The following is a 20,699-nucleotide window of genomic DNA, read 5'->3' as shown; positions in this document are numbered from 1 at the left end:
CAGTCAGAAAAAAAACAGAAAAGGTTTTATTGCCACAATAAGTACACTTATGTGGAATTTGCCTTGGTGATAGGTGCATACATAAGCAAACCAACATATTAAACGTTAATATAAAATAAACAATAAATACAGAAAAAACAAAACAAATGTATACATACAAAGTAAGTAGGCTGAATGGGTTGCAAAGAATACAAAGTATATGCAATGTGTAGATGTGAAGTCCAGGATGAAGGAATAAGTGCAAGTGACCAGGGATGGGGGGGGGGGTGTTAAGACAGTGTCAGTGGGGGTCCGGAGCCTTGTTGGTGAGGCCTTTTACTGCTGAGGGGAAGTGTACTCAGTTCTGCATTTCTGCTGCTTTCAGTATTCTGCTAAAACACAACAAATTGCTTGCTGGATTTAAATCAAACGAAAGGAAATCATTTCCAACATTCTTCGATTGAACAAATTGAACATAGAATTCAATATAAAAGGTAACCCTAAAAAAAGAACGACAGTTACATTTTAAAGTACAGTTTTCTACTGATATTTTATTTCAGCTGACAAATCTTTTGCGGGATGTTGCAGTCTTTGATATTGCGATCACAATAAAAAAACAATATATTGTGCAGCCCTACCAGAAATATTTCTTTGGCAACGATAGATGGAGAGCCATTCTGTCAACGTTTCAGGACCATTGGGTGGGGATTGCTGTGGACCAAGTGCATACAGCAATACACTAGTAAGAGCAAATTACGTTTAACCATGTAACGTTATCCAGCTGTTTCACCGAAACAAGTTCTGAGACTATTTTGCAGAGCCAATGTCGCTGCATCAGGAGCTTAGCGCCGCCAAAGAAAATTGCGATTGGGATGTGTGGTGTAGCCAGACCTCACTCCAGTGCTTACTCTGGCAATGCAAGACTACATCTTTACTTATGAAGACTTGCCTGTAATTGGCTGCCGTTACTGTTTTTAATCTATTCATTTTAAAGAGGGCAGATTTTTATGGCTGCTGTAATGACACTGTTTGATTAATAGGGCGTTTCATTTTTTATAATACTGTTAAAAACTGTTGTTCCAGATGTCAACTCTCCAATGAAATCCTCATATCTCATAACTGAAATGTGCTTGGCATTTGATTAACGTTATTATGCTCTTTAAACAAGTTAGATGGTCACTTCCGCCCAATTTATATTGTCATCACATCAGATATTTTCTATCAGACAATGTAATAGGCCTGATCCTCTTCATTCATTCATGTAAGAAAACGCATGCCACACCATGACTTTGTCACACTGACCTTCAGCTCTGGAGATATAATATATAAAAGCTGTGAAACATTTTCACTGAGTAGCATGGAGTTATGTATGAAAAGAAACATGTCATATCTCAACATACATGCTTTCTTTCTTTCTTTGGTTTAATGTGTAAGCTTTTCATGAATTCCCCAAACCAAGTGATGCTGTATGTTGCTAATCATTGCAGCATTTGGTCATACAATATGTTGCCCCACTGGGAAAGCACACTGTTGACAATCGCACTCCTCTAAACACTGCCAAAGCCTTTTTTGTGCTCAGCCAGAGACAGATCCACACCATTCACTTACAATGAAGGGATATTTGTCATGTCATGATTATGATTTTTATCATAATTAGTCTGATTTGATGCCAGCAGAGTGGACAGAAGTGGAGCTAGTATTTGGATGACAATGCCATATATGTAGGGCCCATTTTCAGCATTGATTCCCCCCCCTGCTGTGTAGTTTTAGCATTCTTGTATTTTTTAGAGGGTTCATAATCAGCAGACCATTTGCATTTTCCTTCCATTTTTCACCTCTTTGTCTTTTACTTTAGGATTTAATGCAGTTGTGGTAAGGGGGTATTACTGTAAATCTGTGGTCTTACTCTGGTCAGCACGCAGCAGGAAGCAACAACTTTTGGCTCCGTAAATTCCTATGGTTTTGGGGGAAATTGGAACTAAAATGCCCAGTTTCCCAGAGTATAAGGAGTGGTCTTCAGACATCTTGTTTTGTCCGTCCAACAGTTAAAAAACCCCAAAATATTCAGTTTACAGTTATATAAAACTGGGAAAAGCTTCAAATTCTACATTGGAGAAACTAAAACAAGCAAATGTTAGTCATTTTTTCCAGATTGTTTTTCTATCGTTTTACTTATTGACTAATCAAGAACTCGTTTCAGCTCTAGTTTAAACCAATCTCCTAAATCTCCTACATTAAGGTATCCCACTCAAATGAAAAAAAGGCATATCCAAGTCCACAAACGATTTAAAAGGAAGTGGTTGTGATCTACTCTGGAGCTGTTAACAAACTCATTCATTAATGCACCACACGTCTTTGAAATATAGTGCTAGCTACACATGGTGATGATAATTGAGTAACATGCAGCCTAGTTCCTCCTATATCCGCCCACTCGTCCTCTGGGCCTCCCTGTTTCATGGTACGTTGTTCAGTGAGACAGTTGTTTTGTCGGATAAGAAGGAGCGGGGATCACAGGCAGACATCAACAAGTGTTTTCTCTGCTTCTCCTAGAGAACCAAGACATGGAGGCAAATTAGGTTAGCGATCAGAGTAATCATAATAATGATGTGTCCCACGGCTGAATATCACAGTGTTTCTCTTTGTAGGCCCACCCTAGTCAGTGGGTGGCTCTTCACACAAACGTCTATTTTACTGCTGGTGAATTCTGAATTGTTCGAACCCTCTTCCTCCCCGCTTTCAGTCTCTCTGCATCTGGAGCATAAACAGAAGACAAATATACATTATGGGATATGTATTTTTTAAAACTGGGAGTCTGCGTTCCCTTTGGGCTTCCTACATGTGCTGTGTCTGTGCACAATGACTAATTTGTTATCCTCCTAGAAATAACACAGGTGCTTTAGAAAACAACCACACTGGATGGCCCCATTTGTGTATCCATGTTGTTTTTATTTATTAATTAATCACACCTTCTGGTCTACTGTCTTTGTGGTTTTAAAGAACATATTCAAAGTACATTCATTAAAATGTATTCACCTTCACCTGGTTATAGTATACCACTCTATCAGTTGATTGGCATTGCTGCACAGAATGAGGTTTCCTAAAATGTGTGTGAGGGATTGTACATATGGAATTTATCTGTAATTAGTTCCAGATTTCCTTGTTTACCTTTTGCATTTGCAATCTCTGGGCTGTACATTTTTAGGCCTTTTATCAAAACTGGTGGGCAGCGGAGTGTGACACATGAGAGACCCTCTGTTTGCCGCAGAGAAGGGCTCAACAAGGAGACAGGAAAGGATTTGATCATCAGATCTGTCCTCCCCGGAGAGGGAAAACGCCTTGCTCTCTGAAGACACTCCCTCATTTGCAGTCTTTTATGACTGCCTGGGATGAGCTATGTGCAGGCAGACAGTAGATGCTATAGCACTGCCGGCTTGGTAGAAGAAACACAGCATGCTGGGATTTTGTCCCCAAACAGGAAGCTGTTTTGTATTGCAGTGTTGCTTTGCTGTGTTGTATTTGATTCAAGAAAAATGTTAAGCCTGTTTTGTCCTAGGCAGCATTTTAAACCAAATCTGACACATCCAACACAGCTCTGAGCCATCGGTGATGCCTTTCCAACTTGGCTCAACTACAACAGGAAATAAGTAAAAGGCTGTGCTCTCCATTCATTACTGTACTATCACATCCAGCAGCTGGGCCCCAGCAGGGGACTAGTTAGCCGCTTAGTTAGCCAGAGAGAAGCCTTCAGTCTCATGGTAAAAACTCATTAGTGCAGACTAGTTTGAGTCCATTTTCATTATGTTCAGCTCGAGCTGCATGCTGCTTCTCATGTGTGGCTGCACCAGTGAGCAGTTGGTCCTTCAGCGCTGTGCACTGTTGTCCTGAAAACAGCCAGAACTCCCACAGCTCTGCGTGATTGTTTTCATTAGTCTGCCGGCGGTAGCTTGATACTACCAGCCGCCACTATGGCTGTCATTTTCCACAAGCTCCAAAAATATGGGAAGGTGAAGCAAAATGTTGTTTTTATAGCTTTCCCACCCATGTTGTTACTATCATATCAGTGTGGAGTCTGATGTAAAACCTACAGGCTCCAGGCCACAGATTTCACCTCACATCCCTGCGCCTGTAATTGGTTATTGTTGAAACCCATAAGGGGGGTTGGGTGTAAGCTGTGGAGGGGAAATGAAGAGAAAGAGGGAGAGAAAATAGGGGGTGGCTGTATATTTCTTTTCAAACTACAACCACAAGCACAACTGGGAAAGACGAAACACAGGGAGGTGTGGTTGCTGTTGCCAAAATACATCCACCCCATGATGAAGAGGAATTTTTAACACATCGTTCATTTGCATGTGTTCAATTGTGTTTTCTTCAGATCCTGCTGGGGTGATGGCAAGGGCTGCTTCTGGGATCTCCTCTCTTAAAGCATACAGCGGTTGCCAGAGATGACCTGGGCGTGCCAGCATTTGGGTTCTGAACTAATTTGTTGGGTTTATCTTTTGAAATAAATTTTCTAATTAAGTAATGCAAATTAATTAATGTTGCTGGTTTGATGCCGAACCTGGAATATAAGTTAATGTCAACACTTGGGAAGTTGAGTCGACAGAATTGTACAATGTACTGTTAATTCACGAAACCCATTGCGGAGTCACAGCTTATCATCTAATGATAAATCCACACCTTTTTGCTTTATTTCAGCTCATTTTATCTTGCTACCTCGCAGAGTAGACATACCTGGAATTCTACAAAGTGATCCAATGCATTACTGTTTTGTTTCTGGTTAATATTTAGCTTTGCATTTTATTGTGTGGGCCCTGATTGCATAACTTTGTTGATAGAATAGTTTTGATCCCTATAGCTGGTAATCTAATAACAACCTTATCTATCTCGAACACACTGGCCGTCATTAGAGAATGATACTCGCTCACTGTCCAGATGAACCTGCTGATCGGACTGTTTTCTGTTAGAAATCAGCAAAAACAATGTGCTTTGCATTGAAACAGCCGGGGTCAACTGTTTTGTTCTGAATTCAGATGCAATAAGTCAGGTAATTGATTTTTTTATTTCTAGCACAGGACTTTTTGGTTATGATGAATCAGAGAAAGGCACAGCCTATTTTGGTGTCATAGGATTGTCACAGTATCTCTGAAGGTCCTTGTCAAAATGGTTATCGTTAAAATCAATATCTGTCTACTTTGTGTCATAGATGTAGGTAATTAAATAAGGAGTTCAAATCGTTGTTCTGGATCAGTAGGTGGGTTGATTAGCGGGAGCACACTCCGCGTTTGACCTTTGGACGCTCACTAGATTTGAAATGATTTTCTGTCAACATCCTGAGAAGAAGTGCCGCTCCTGTTTTAAAAAAACAAAACAATACAGAACTAATTTCTAGTCCTAGTAGCTATCTAGCTCATTAAGGTAACATGAGCTCTGTGAGTTGTTGGAAAATGCTGTCTCAGGGCAACTTTGCTTGTAATGTTCTTTATTTTGATGGTTGCATACATAATATGATGCTAAACAACTGAGGCTAACCCTACATGTCCCAAGCAAAAAAACTGTAAAATCAGACTTTTGTAATGTTCTAACATATTCTGTTACATACTTGGACAAGTAAAACAGTGGTTAGATTTATGCTTTGTTTGTTTTTTTAATGATTATTTTTTGGGCATTTTAAGCCTTTATTTTTATAGGACAGATGGAGACATGAAAGGGGAGAGAGAGGGGGGAATGACATTGAGCAAAGGGCCGCAGGTTGGAGTCGAATCCGCGTCCTCTATATATGGGCGCGTGCTCTACCAGGTGAGCTACCCAGGCGCCCTTGTTTGTTTTTTTAAACTGCTACATTTCAGTTCTTTTGTTAAAAGAGAAAAAGGCTTTGTGGATGTTTTGGCAAATATCTCCGGTAATGAGTTATCAGCTACCTACAGTCTGATTTAGTGACTACCAATATATATAACCTGTAACTCAACAACATGGCGTCATATGATAAACTCTTGGTCTTGGAAGTAATGCCAGGTTGGGTTACTACTACTACTACTGTATATACGCTAGTTAGCTTGTTATGCTAACGTTTGTAGCTTACGTCAGAGCAGATACACACACTGTTTATCCCATTCCTTACACTTTTCCTTTTGTGTGTTTGTAACACCCTCCAGATTTTTTAAATATTGTGTATCGATCTTAGTTTGTAAGTTGCCACGCACTGTTGTGCCTAGTTACGGTTGCTAAGCTATCATTGGACAATGGGGATGGGGTTTAGTTTAGCACGTAGTAGAGTCTTGTTTGATTCCTCATTTATTTACACAGGTGCAGTCCATAGATCCATAATGTTGTTTGCTCTAATGACAAACCGTGATTCCACTCAATAAAGGGCATGATGATGATATAGCCGTCTTTGAAATGGCAGTCAATGGGAGCGCCTGTAGCACTGCCGTTTGTAATGGTTTATGCCTCGTTACCAAAGATGCGTCTCACTAAGTTCATTAGAGCTAGCCCTATTAACCACTGTACTTAATTAAACCACTGAACTCAATAAGGCACATTGCTTTTAAAAAAAATCTCTCTAAATTGATTCCCTTTAATAAGTCTGGGATTGAATTAGAGTGTCTTGAAGAATCCCTTTACAGGAGATTTGTACATGAAGAATAACAGGCTGAGCTTGTTTACTCGCTTAAACCATTTGCAACAGTCATCACTGTAGGTTACAATAAAGAATGTATGGTCTGTATGAAAGCATTTTGTGAGATTCCACTAATCCATGGTTCCATTTCAGTGAGCAGTTCTGCTTTTTTGATAGGGTGATAGCAGAGTGTCAGAAAAAAGCTGGAGTGAATTCTAACAGCCTCTCTCTGAGCCACGTCAGCTGATTGGCAGCTACTCTGATGTCATTTGTTTTTGTGGGGCTAGGATAGGAATCTCTCTCTCTCTCTCTCTCTCTCTCTCTCTCTCTCTCTCTCTCTCTCTCTCTCTCTCTCTCTCTCTCTCTCTCTCTCTCTCTCTCTCTCCTGTCTTCACTTTCTGTTTACAGTTACTCCCACTGATCCTCTCTCTCTACTTTGTGTCTCACAAGCATGAAGTTTGTAAGTATGTAAGACTTACTGTAAAATCTTAGACTTTTTTGTGGGGTGCTAATAAATTATGCATCACAAGCACAACAGCACTCAAAACGACCATAATGGATAGGCTGCCATAACAAGATAGGGCCTATATTAAGATGTCTAGACAGTTGGGTGCCATTTGTTTATCGCAGTAAAGTGCTACTCGTCACTCTGATGTATCCTGCAAAGATATATTCTGTTAATATTGTTTATTTCTACATGGCCATGTTATAACAATATATCAAAAGTCGCATTTTAGAGACTATATTGCCATTTTAATGTACATTTATCTATCCTGCCTCCGTTACAATTTTGCTGGGACCAATCACAAACTGACTTATCCACCTGGCGTGCTATTGGCAGGTTTAACACGAAGATGATAGAGAGGCGACCAAGCAGTTTCTTGTTTACATTCAACATAGCGACCACCGAAGCGCAACAACCCTGTTGATGCCGCTGTCGCTGCTACGTCACCCGGATCGTTGGTCTGATTGGTTGAAGGACTATCCAATTGCGTACAGAATCATTTGAACTATGCCCGTTGATCACGGCTCTTGTGCAGTAGAAAATGCAGAGCAGACTCCCCAGACTAATCTTAAAAGATTGAGCTTGTTCTGGTGATAGCCAGACTAACATCTAACTACACTATTGGGCTACTTGGAGTTGAGTTGGTGTTGGAGTCGTAATCTGATAAATCCAGTCTGATTCTGGGGGATCTTGGGCCTCTCAATGGGCTGCCAGGCCTGCCGCTTGTCTAATCACTCCTGACCCTATTAGAAATGAGTCCTCCTTTTGTTACTGTGCGGTACTGTCAGTTCTGTGGGAACAAAAAGTGCCATTGTCTTTCATTGCTGCGGCTGGGATAGAAGTAAGCTGTAGCTATAGAGCTGCCTCAGGATTGCTATAATCCAGATTCAGTATTAATGACAGTCTAATCTGCACAATTTGACCTTCTGGAGAGGCTGACATGGCATCTCTGTCGTTAGTTGCTTGTGTAATGTCACTGATTCTAAAAAAGAAGGGGGCTGCTCACGGCTTATGCCATGAGGAATGCAATATCCTGTTCAGATTTTGTTTACTGTGTATGCCAAGATGCTGCACTTGTCTGATACCAGCACAGACAATGCAGCGCTGTCATGTTGCTGGATTTGTCAGATATATCCACAGATTCACTTTGAATTCAATCAGCTTTCCTGATGGCAAATAGTTTTTTTGTGTATTTGTTTTTCTTCCATTCCTGAAAGTATTCATGCCTGAGACCAGTGTCGCTAACAAATACAATAATTGCATGCCTGTGTTAAGCATGCAAAAGGACCATGGCAGTGTGTTTGCTCACCCATGCATGACACGCAGTGAGGGCAAATGACACAAATGGCAAAATGGTGATCCTCAACTGTTTGGGCTCTTTTACTCTTTGTTCTATACAAAGGGATGCAGAGGTAGATGTGTCTGCTAGCTTGGCACAATGATCAGTAACGCCCCCCCCATTCCTCCACCAGAACCCCCACCTGCACCTTCTTATCTCCTCTCCTCAGAGCTGTACACGTGGGCCTTTTGTTCAGCTCTTTCCAATGATCCACACCAGTAATCCCCATGACTGGTAGCACAACTCTCTGACAAGCCCCCCCCCCCCAACCTTTCCTTTTAGCTTACTTAGAAAACGCTTTGTCCACAGTCGTGTTTTCAAGTCGATTTCATAAAGATCTCATTCCACACCTAACCACCTAAACGACAGGAAAATGACTAAACCTCTTCTTCTTCCTCGTCTTTTACTCAGCAAACTCCAAAACTGTTCGTCACAGCAAACATCTGTTAAGGAGTGGAACAAACAGTCAGGTTAAAACTCTGCTTTGTCCCCTCCTTTTTTCCATTGTAATTGATATTGTGTTTTAATACAGCACAACTAATGATGTAGTTGTTCTCATTGCATGTGTTTTTGTTTCTGTTGTCAGAGTGACTGAATTAGCAGGAAGTACTGATTTTATTATATGGTTAAGACGCATAGAAATGTGTCTTCTTGGAGGCATGTTGTATGCTTCAAGCGAACAGTATGCAAGATTTTAACTTCTCTCTCAATCTTTTTTCAGTCTTCACACAACTGCTTCTCACTTTTTTGTGGGTACAATTTGCGCACACAAAAAAAGTCAGGTTTTGTAAAAAGCTTGTGTTGAGGTGTGAAAAGCTGCAGCTTAGTGTGGATGAAAGGCCAAAAAAGAGAAAAAGATGTCTTTAGCTGACTTGGTGTGAGCGTGGTCGACAGTAACATGGATAGTAAAAAGATAAAAGGTTACAGAATATCAGTCGCATTGCGCACAGTGATATTTACTGTAGCTCTACAACGAAATCACAAAGGGCATCAGTTTATATCATCGCAATGAACTGTGATTTGGTAAATATTGTGAAATGTCATTAAATGGCACTGTGTTTCACTGGATGTACAGTATTTGACAGTTCTGGATATGCTTATTAAAACAGAGGACAGCTTTTCATTTCAAGATGGGAAAACCAGTCTTACATGGTGGTTGGAGGTTTGCAGCCTTCTCTGTGATCCATTTGTCTCTAAAAGCCTGATACTGCACCAGAAATGACAGAACACATTTAACAATAAACTATAAATAGTGTACATCATCCTGATATATAAATCAATGCCCTGGAAATAAATCCCACCCGTCAATGTTTCCTGAACTCATTTATCAGTTTCATGGGTGGAATTTATCACCACAATATCACAGCAAAGCCTTTTAAAAATGTAACATTATCTTGAATCAGCAGTCTTGGGTTGTATGCGAAGAAAATCAATGGTGTCGCTGCTCGAGTGTGACTTGTCATCTATCAGTCCGTTGGCTGACTGTAGCAGCTACTGTAGATGATGTGGTGAATGGCCAATTTACTGTTACCTTAAATATAGAGTACCACAGCAGGCCTCTCTCTCAGCTCTTTGAATCATGATTTCCCTCTGGGTCGCTCTAACTGCGGAAATAGATTAAAGTTCCAACCAGAGTATTTGCATCTGTAATCTAAGCCCCTGGATAATTTTCAATCCAAGAAGTAATCCTGTTTTTGATATTGTTTGAAGTGTGGCACACACAGGACAGAATTTTCTCGGGCCTGTTCGTAAAATGCACAACATGTCTGCGACAATAGATGTAATTCCATTGTAACTTTTTAATTTTGAGGAATATTGGAATTGTGGTCAGTGCATCTGCCACCAGCCCTGCAAATCTGATCCCTTTGCCCTCTAAACTGCAGCCAGTGGCCTTCAGCATGTTTTACATTACATGTCAGCAGAGCGTTTTGAGTATTTACATGACTACTTACTGGAAGGAGGGTAGGGTTGGGGGGTCCCTCTGTCTGATGACTAGATTACTGTATTTACTTGATCGTACAGCCCTGCCTGTAGATCAGCGGAAGTGAGGCATTTGAAGAGAAAGATACAAAGAGGTTTGAGAACCTTATTTCAGGCCGGTTTGGTTACTGCTCCTAAGTGCAGTGGATGTTACCCCGCAAATCATCCATATCCTGTTGATTTAAGGTCATAAGGCATTCTTCCAATGAGCTCCTACTTCCTGTCGCAGGCATACTTTCTTCAGGACAGTATGGGGGTGTCCAGCTGTAGTAGTGAGATCACTGGTTCTTGACTTTTGTGATTCGTTAACTTCAAGATTAATTCAAGTTATTACAGCAGCCTCGTACTGTCTTAGTGTATTAGTTATGTCCAAAAATCCTGAAATAAATGTTAAAGAGGCTATATGTATTTATATTCAAAATGGATCATATGAATGCCTATGTTAGGGGTCACTCATAGTGACAAACCCAACGAAAATGTTACCAACCGACTGCAGTTCCACACAGTTGTGGTTCACTCTCACCGCTCTCATAGTGCTGTTTTTTTTTTAGCCAAAACGTTCTGATAAATTTGTTCAAAATGCTTTGAACAAATTGGGTTTCTGGTACAGAACGGGCAGCCACTCCTTCCACATGCCATGATTTAAATGTTTTGCCCCACGAGGGAACTAACAAAAGTTGGCTCTGCATATTTTTTTTTTCATCTAACATTATGCTTGTGTGTAAAGACTACTAATCTTTCAATATTTCGTTTTCCATATTTATTACAGAATGAGTCATTTTAGCAAACTAATACTATGCTTATGGGTTTTAGACACACCCACAACAAATGTTCTAGGTCCTAGCTCACAAATATGCAGTTTTTGTGTGTCATTTCCTTCCCTAATCTGGCTTAATATGCCACATAACTGAGCTGGCGTTAAGCAAACGATGACATCTGTGTTAGTGTAGCAAGAGTTGTCACACTTGACAGGAAGATGGCGCTCACAGAGCTGTTCTAAGTATGGCTCCAACTCTTTTACTCTCCTGTATCCTAGACCTATAGTCTTTCTTTCTTTTTATTGGGGGGGGGGGCTCTCTATCGCTGCCTTCTCTCTTACTAGTTCTCACAGTCCGGCTAATTATATACCCCCAGTGTTTGGCTGTAAACCACAGTTCACACACAGGATATGATCTAAGCTGTCTCTCTTCCTGCTTGTGGACAGCAAGTCTTCTGAGTCAACTTAGAGAGAGAGAGAGAGAGAGAGAGAGAGAGAGAGAGAGAGAGAGAGAGAGACCAGTAGCCATATATGTTAGATCTACAGACAGGAGGGAGACGGTAGGGTTATTTAGGCCACGTCCACACGTACCAAAACAATCTTTCTTTTTTTACCGTCTTCCCTGGCTTCGTTTCAAGGATTTTTGCATCCACACAGATCCACTTGTAAATGACACGTTTTTCTTGCAGTAGCTTTTCTACAATAAGCCGTGGTAAAAGTTACTATAATCCGTTCAAGGAGTTGATAAGCAGACAGAGCTAGCTTCCACTTTATAAACAGCTAGCTAACCATAGCAGTTAACGTTACGTCGCTGCTGTAGCGGTCAGCTACTTTAGCGGTCAGCTACTTTAGCGATGTTTAACGTTAGCTACATAATGTTAGCAATATATCTTGTGTAGAATCCAGGACTGGCAGAGCAGAGGGAAGTGTCAGGGAGCAGAGACAAACTATTTAGCTAGATGAAGTGAGCTGGTTTGACCATTGAGATGGGATATGCTCGCTTAGCTTCACCGCAGTCATGTGTGGCCGTGCACTAGTGCGGGACTGCGGGTAAGCAGTACCATCCAGATGAAGCCAAAAGAGAGCCGTTTTCGAATTTTTTCACCCTGGGACCCGGTTTCAAAAAAGTGCGTTTTCAGGCAGTGCGTTTACTGGATTTGTGTGGACGAGGGGCCCAAACGATGCTAAAAATGTGCGTTTGCACCAAAAAGCGTCTCCGTGTGGATGGCCCCTTAGTGTTTTATTATTTATACAGCCTATGGCAAGAATGTATCTTCCATATAGCCAAGCTTAAAACTATTCTCACCCAGGTCTTTTTGTTGATGTGTGTTAATCATCCAATAGACAGTCGGTCCTTTCTGTCCAGTGTTGCCAACTCTTTTCCAATGAAAGTTGCTAGCACCAGCTCCAAAAGTCGCTAAAAGTCTCTAGATGACATCATACGCTTATTTGCATATTTTTGACGTCATTATGCAATCATTTGTATAAAGCTTAGTGGTTGTGTCAGCAAGGTAGAAAGAAATAGAACTCTTTAGCCAAATAATCACAAATTCAATACAGGAATTTATTTTACCTTATAATTATTACTTAGGTAGCCTATCTTTGAAGTAAAAAAAAGAAATTCTACAAAGGGAGGGGAAAAAGAGAGATAAAGAATTTTTCCCGTCGTGTCCTGTTGTCTCTCCTACCTACACCAGCACCCGCACACCCTGTCCCCCTTCTACCTGCCTGCGCACTGTGCTGCTGCACATGAGGAGAGAGGGGAGAGGCTGCTCCGCTGCTCCGCCGCTCCGCTGCTCCGCTGCTCCTCAGTCACAGAACAGAAGACTGTTTTGGCGGCTACAGGAGAGAAATACCTTGCGTGCTCGCTGGACAATACTGGTAACTTTTCTACAGAAAGTCACCAGATTTGTCGCTAGTCGCTTTTTTGAAAAAAAGTCGCTAAGGGGGTCTGAAAAGTCGCTAAATCTAGCGACAAAGTCGCTAAATTGGCAACACTGTTTCTGTCGCAATGATCTCAAGTGGTAAATAAACCAATAACTGAAAAGAGAGCATCGTTTCTTATTGCTTCACAGCTAGATTTGTGTTTTGGTTTCTCATTCTGGTTCCAAATTTTGGCAGTTACTCTGTGAAAGAAGTGGAGGCGTTCATGGCTTTCTCACCAATGTGCGAAACATCTCCGTTCCCAGACAAGGTTGTGCAGACAGACAAGACATGTAGCCTTGAGCAGAAAGATACACACCGAAAGCTTGAGAAATCCATAGGGTGTTTTTTTTTCTCCTTTTGTGTGGATGTGTATGTTTCTTACATGCCCATAACTGTCAGTCTCTGCGTGTCTCTGGGTGTGTATTAGAGAATGGTTTGTAGCTGCCTACATGTATGTGTGGATAATGTATTCGTTTCTACCCCCTTGTCCTGGAATACCACTATTTGTCTGTCATGAATATTTACCAGGTCAGGTTCATGGAGTTCAAGTGTTGCAGAGAATGGTCAGCTGGGGAATTGTTTAATCCTAACCCCGTTCTGTCTGAGCTGCTCCCAGGTGCCCTGGAGAATAAGCTTTGGGAGAGGATGTGAGAGGAAGATGGGAAGAGAGACACCACCACTGAAGGGATGTGTATCGGATTGTGGGACGGAAGACTTAATCATTTCTGTTTTACGAGTTACGAACTAAAGATTTTTTTGAGGCCTCTGGCCAGCTGTAAGTCCTGTCTGGGTCCAGGATTGACGGCAGTCCAGACGGGTCCTCTTTGTTTTTTTTTTATTGTTGTTAAACCAAAATAGGATATAACCGAATGCAAGCCCATAAGGCAGGTGTGTAGGAGGATGGAAGGTAATGAAAAAGTGGTGGGCGCCCACACAATGTCAGCACATAATGTATTGCTAACTTTCACAGACCTTCACTGGACAAACAATACAATAAACAGCATCTTTTATAGGGGTAAAATCACAGGAACTCCTGAGACAACTGGACATTTAGTTATCAATTATATGCAGATATAAGTCAAAATACATTGAGCTAAATACATTTCAAATATCAGTATGCTAAGATGCTCAAAATGACAATGCTAGTAGCATGCTGATATTTAGTGGGTATAATGTTTGCCATGTTCACTATCTTAGTTTACATTCTACATTTTTATAGGCTTATTCAATCACTCTATTAGTTATTGATCTGAGAGAGCGACAGGTGAGTATTAAATCAGAGTTCTTAATTAGCTACCCACTAAATTAATAACACTATTTATGTAGTCTGTCATATACACTGTCTGTCAGTAAATGATCTAGTCCTGCCTGGGCCCTACAGGACATTTCCAGATATTTGATTATAAATTGAGCGTCAGCGTCAGTTCTGGCAGGCCAAGTAGTCAAGACGCTGCTAACGCATTGGCCAATCAACACTGTCTCATCAGCTGATCTGCTCCAGCTGAGCTGCATCAGATGACGTGCATCAGCGCATCAGCTGGTCAACTCCCCTCGCTGCTTAATGGCTACGCTCAAACAGGGCGCCCTACTTAAAGCAGATTCAGTTTGCTCCTAACTGCTTGCTGCTCGCTTCTCTGCAACCCACCACATCCCCAGCTCCACCTTGTCGTGTATAACGTGGCATTTGCTTCTATGTCATCGTTGCTGTTCTGTTCATATGGGGGAATAGTTCAGCTCTCCCAGTCCTAAACTGTGTGAGCGTCCCCTAATGCTGCTGCTGTCCTCTGACTCTCTATGTCATGGTGCTCATGAAAGGTCAGAGGACTCCCTGAACAGAGCCATTCCGCCAAATTTAATTCCGAATTTTATCAACTTGAATTGCAATTTATTCAATAAAATTTCCTAAATCATTTTATTGTCGTGTGTTCTTGACTTAATGGACCTGAAAGAATAGCAATTGTCAAGTTTAGAAGAGCTGCTATATGATATTATCACATTCACATCCTGCTTGCTTTGGCGAAGGGCCACTCAGTGGTGCTCAACAAACCTGGAAGCCAAGATACACCAGCGAGGTGGTCAGGCGAGGGAGTCTCGGCTAACAAAATCACACTCCTTGTTGCCGTCTGTCCTCTCGCTCTGGAACATTAAGCTCACAATGGCCCTCATTTATGAAACATGCGTACGACCAAAAACAGGCGTAGGACGGGCGTATGCCGATTCCTACGCAAAGCAAGGGATTTATCAATTTGAACGTGAGCGTAGGCTGCGATAAAATCTCACGTCTGGTCTGAACTCGTGTACGCAAGTTTTTGAGTCAGTGTGGACTTGCGGTGCAGCATATAAAAAGTTTAACAGGAGAAGGAGAAGTCATCAGTTGATCACTTATCCGCAATGGCAGATCTGGCTCTTTTAAAAGACCTCTATTCGCCCGGTACACAACACACGTACGCCCACGGGCCACGGTGGAGCGCTTCATCGGATTGATTAAGGGCAGATGGCTCATGGTCTTGCATCAGTGATATCACCCATACACGGCAGAAAAAGTCTGCAACATTGTTTTAGCCTGTGGGGTTCTGGAGCCAGATGACCCGATGCCCAGAGAGCAGTGTCCAGCACAGCCCCAACTGGGGGCTATACGAATGAGACAGGATATTATTCCTCGATTCTAAAAGGTATAGTGTTTGGCAATGATAGCCTACTCAATACAGGAAACATGACGATGCACAACATTTTTATTTATTCTTCAGGTTTTCATTTCTCTTTTAAAGTGTTGTTAATGGCCACAAGTGAACGATTTATTTCTGCCATTGACCGAGTTATTTCGGCTTGTTTTTCCAGCCCCTCTGCTGTCAGGAGACAGGGTCGACAGTGGTCGAAACTTCAGCTGGAGTCCGATTTACTACGGCAACACTGTTGACTGCATCAGTGATCTCTTTCCATTACGCATTCTTTCTACAGTCTTTAACAGTTTTCAGGCTGCCAAATCTACAAACATAAGTGCAAATGAACCTGAGATATCAGGGTTTCAATCTGCACCTCTGAAAAGTGCCGCTTCTTAGCCGGATTACGTCTCGCCATGTCGTAAATTGTAGGGGCGAGGCCTCAAAACCGAGAATATATTGACGCGTGATATTTAAATTACGATCGTTTCCAGCCGCTGCATTTATCAACTCAGCTCATTGAGGACACGGCTCTATTCACATCTGATCATAGAGGCAAAAAGTCCATGTGCATGCATTTCTCTCCTGCGGTGCCATTTATTATGAGTTCCTGTTGCTGTAGTTTTCATCTCTGGGCTGATTTTGTCCCTTTTTAGGTTGTCTGTAAACACCATAAATCACAGAGAGCGCTCACTTCTACATCTCTCTAACATTGATTTGGTAAAGCAGGAGCTAGACTGCTGCTGCTCTATTCTAATTAAAGGTCCTATGACATGCTGCTTTTTGGATGCTTTTATATAGGCCTTAGTGGTCCTCTAATGCTGTATTTGAAGTCTCTTTCCCGAAATTCAGCCTTGGTGCAGAATTACAGCCACTAGAGCCAGTCCCACAATGAGCTTTACTTAGGATGTGTCATTTCTGTGTCTGTAGCTTTAAATGCTATTGAGGAGGAGAGAGGGGGGGGCAAGGTGGAGGGTGGGGGTGTGGCCTTGACCAACTGCCATGCTTCGCTTGTTTTCAAGCCATGATGTCTCTCTTTCTCATGGGTGGGCCAAATTCTCTGGGCGGGCAAAGCAGAGAAAGGGGAGGTAACCTTCCTCCTTATGACGTCATAAGGAGGAGATTCCAGATCGGCCCATCTGAGCTTTCATTTTCTCAAAGGCAGAGCAGGATACCCAGGGCTCGGTTTACATCTATCGCCATTTCTAGCCACTGGGGGACCATAGGCAGGCTGGGGGAACCAAGCCCCCAGGAAGAGCGCCATGTCTTAAAGCCACCATGGGCTTAGCGGATAACAGTGGTACTGCACCCCATGGCCCAGAAAGACTTTTTCACATAGACTTTGCGTGGCGAAAGAAACTTCTATATTTCAGCGGATCATTTTTTTGGGGGTACGTCAACTTACCAGCCCGAACACTTAAAGGGTCCTTGTTTAAAACGTCACGTTTTTAACATTTTGATCATTCACTAGTAGCCAAATCCAGAGTTATTAAACTAGGTATGACGAACGCGCATAATGGTGGTGAGCAGACCCGCGGGACCTGCTCACATGACTGTTCTCCCGAGGTCCTGTACCTGTAATAATGGATATAGCAAATGGTTGTAATTCACCATGTGTTCTATTAATACGTCCATGGTATTATCTTATGATACACCCGAGGGATGTATGTATGCTGTAAAGCCTGTAACGTGGATGTAACGTCATGTATGAAGCGTTTCCCAAACTGGCGGGGCTATCGGCTAGTAGCTATTAGCGGTAGCTAGCATGGATGTATTAAGAGAACGGTAACACTATACATAGCTATATGCCTACATAACATTACTACAGACATAGTGATTACATCGCCTTGGTTCTCTCTTATGATACATCCGAGGGCTGTATGCCGTAAAGCTTGTAACGTGGATGAGGGATGAAGCCATGGATGAGCTCTGTTCACGAAACTGCAGGCTAACCTTAGTAGCTAGCGCTAGCTAGTAGCACGACATGATGATTAAATCTCATTGGTTGCACATCCATCGTTTATTTAGATAAGCATGTTAACGATTAGGAACAACGAATACACAATGTTTAACGTTGGTGAATATTTTATACAATGAAACGGCGAGTTCATGAGTTTGCCACTTGTAAGAGATACGAAAGAAGCTCATGAACGAGCATGTTGCTACCGGTTGCTACGACAACACAAACAAACTGTTGCTGGTGCGCATGTCCATCATGACGTCATGGGCCAGTCAACGCGGAAGAGCCAAGCTCCATGATTGCTTTATGCGCTTTTGAGCACTCTCATTGGCATGCACGGGGCTTCTGTATCCAGTTCTCTTAATTATTAGTGGTTCTATAATATCTATAATATATAATAATCTTGTTAACCCTTAAAACAGAGAAGTTATTAAGTGCAGATTGCATTATAGATTTCCCCACTCTGATTTATTTGTATAATTAGAGGCCTGAGAAGGTTCAATTATCCAGTTATTTATAATGAACAAGCTAATTTTGTGTTAGAGAAATACATTTTGCCTATTCTGTTAATCATCTCGTGACCTGAGATTTATCTTGGGACCCATTTATGGAGGACTGAACTGTTTATTGTGATTTTGGAAGTGACACACAGTGGCAGGTCAGAGAGGACTTCTGTAAACACAGTGTTGTGCTGGACCGATGCTGTGGCCTGACTGCGGCTCAGATGGCTCCTCAGTGGGTGAAGTTCTCTCTCTCTCTCTCTCTCTCTCTGTCTCTGTCTCTCTGGCTTGTTCTTTGACTGTGTGTGTGGCAGCGTTTGCCCTCAAAGCTTATCTCTATAAATGGATTTGTGTTGGTGCACTTGGAGATCTCGGTGTGATGCTGTAATCTGATTGACCACAACCCTGGAGAGGTGGACAAGTCAAAGGTGTGTGCGTGCACTGGAATTTGTCACCTTGATTCTATGTATTTTCAGCTGAGCTTAGGGTCTTGTCAGGGAAAATAACAGCTGTATGAGAGTTTTAGTGTGTCTGCAGCTGTAAATCTTACACCTGCAGAAGTCCACATGTTGGACAATCCATTACACCCTCAGATGAAGCAGACTATAGCTATATAGAAAATACATTGCTTCTATACACACACACACACACACACACACACACACACACACACACACACACACACACAGCATCTGGCCTGCCAAAGAGCAGAGAGCTGATACTGCGCCAGAGATGATTAGTCATTTATGTGTGCTGCCTGTGTGTGTGTTTTGTTGCTGTGAAAACTCTTTTATGTTTGTTCATTTTGGATGTGAAGCAAATGTTCACCTCATGTTCTTTATGCTAATTTGAATGCAAGTGTTCTTGCGCTCTATGTTTACTAGCCACAAACAGCTAGTGCTCTGACTACAGATATTAGCAGCTGTTATGGACCTAATCTCAAATCTGAAGAAATTCTAGGAACTTTCTTTTTTCCCCTCTTGCCTCGTGGACTCATACAACTTTAAGATCAGAAGAACATGAGCACATGTAGGCAGCCATTTGTAATTTCAAATCCAAATGTAGTATGAATCTTGTATGAGTAACGGCCATATTTATCTAGTGTTTATCACATGCACTGTGGTAATCGGTGTATGACTGTGAGGAAGTGAAACACTGATAGTTGTAGACCATCACCAAGTGCTGCCTTGTTCACCACACACTGTCAGTGACGGGGCTCCTGCTTTCCCTCACATAAACTGAAATTAACAAGATGGTGATTGGGTTATTGTAGCTTAGAAAAGATAAGGAAATGAGTTTGTTTTTTAATAAAGATAAGAAAGTATGTGAGAAAGGGCGTTGTTTGAATTAGTCAGTTTACCTTTAGGGCACAACCTGGGGAAGCTTGGTTGGCAGGTAAAAACCCATTAATACCAATTACATGTTTCTGCCACTAGACTATCTTTTCTTACCTTTTTTCAAGTGTCTGGGTGGGACTGTCGCTGCAGCAGCACTGCCAAGTCCATGCTGTGAGAGAGCACAAATGGTAACCCTTAAATGGACTACAGATTGTTCCACACAGAAGGGACATAACTAGACTTATTACATACAAATCGTATTCTGCATTCAGCAGCTGTTATGTGTTGCTGTGTTTTTCCTAGAGCCTTATGCTCTGCATCCGATTGCGTTACAGGAAGGTTCTTCTATTATTCAACAGTTTGCTTGATCTGATTCCACACTGTCAGACCTCGTATTATTTATTTATGAACTTTGAGATGATATGTGACTTGAAATACTCCCTCACAGTGCTTTCCAGAAACTTGAAATTGAAAACTATACTACGCAGAATTAACGTTATGATCTTTTTTTCTGTATTCCACTCTATCCGGCCTTCTGAGCACTGACTCTTTAGCTCGTGCCATTATTTGGCTGTCATGGAAATCCTCATGCATGACAACTCATTTTCCAGGATGTCATAGAGCAAATGTTGACTGCCTGTTTTCATTGAGCTCCAGACGGAAAAGGGGTGTAGATGGGTAGGGCTGGAGGAGAGGTGTCCATTCGTTTGTCGTTACAGCCTAGAAAAAGAGAGAAACTGAGAGGGAGAGAGAGAACCCCCCCCTCAACACCTCCCTTTTGCTCGGCTAGACAAGAACGTCACCATAGCAACTACTCGGCATGCTCCCCGCCGCTGGCAGGTGCAAACCTTGTATCTCCAATATGTCAAAGGTGCAAGAGCAGAAGAAAGAACACTTGTGAGCATTTAGTTTTGAGTTTTTCCAGTTTTGGAAATAGTTTCAAATGTTGAAGAATGTAAATCAGCCCATTTAAGTTTAACCCAGAATCCTTCAGTTTAAGGTAAAACTGGACTTACAAGGTTTCCACGTGAAAATGCTGCCTCCAGATTCTTTGGCTGCTTAGTGTTCCCAGGTAGATAAATCATGCTCCTTGTCCCCTTTTTTTTCTCAAACCCCCCTCCTCCCTCCAAACCCTCCTTT

At 41.9% G+C, this 20,699-nt stretch overlaps 2 protein-coding genes across 5 annotated transcripts in view; one reads left to right on the top strand and one right to left on the bottom strand.

The window, feature by feature from the left end:
• The window catches only part of LOC144535980 (uncharacterized), an 84,736-nt gene that overhangs the window by 1,549 nt on the left and 62,488 nt on the right, over nt 1-20,699 (bottom strand). For 2 of the 3 annotated variants that reach the window (XM_078278833.1, XM_078278834.1), the window contains 3 exons: nt 19,674-19,728; nt 2,631-2,730; nt 3-2,525 (listed from right to left, as the gene is read on the bottom strand). In XM_078278833.1, the coding sequence (XP_078134959.1) occupies nt 2,433-2,525; nt 2,631-2,730; nt 19,674-19,728 (248 nt within the window). In that variant the 3' untranslated portion in view covers nt 3-2,432. Of the gene's footprint in view, nt 1-2; nt 2,526-2,630; nt 2,731-19,673; nt 19,729-20,699 lie in introns of those variants that run through there. The other variant, XM_078278832.1, reaches the window with a different exon arrangement.
• ptprea (protein tyrosine phosphatase receptor type Ea) overlaps nt 1-20,699 on the top strand; it is a 59,169-nt gene that overhangs the window by 8,447 nt on the left and 30,023 nt on the right. The gene's annotated exons all lie outside the window — the stretch shown is intronic.

This window comes from Sander vitreus, chromosome 21 (genome assembly GCF_031162955.1).
Source record: "Sander vitreus isolate 19-12246 chromosome 21, sanVit1, whole genome shotgun sequence".
Classification (NCBI taxonomy): domain Eukaryota; kingdom Metazoa; phylum Chordata; class Actinopteri; order Perciformes; family Percidae; genus Sander; species Sander vitreus.
This window is presented reverse-complemented; position numbering and strand designations above follow the sequence as displayed.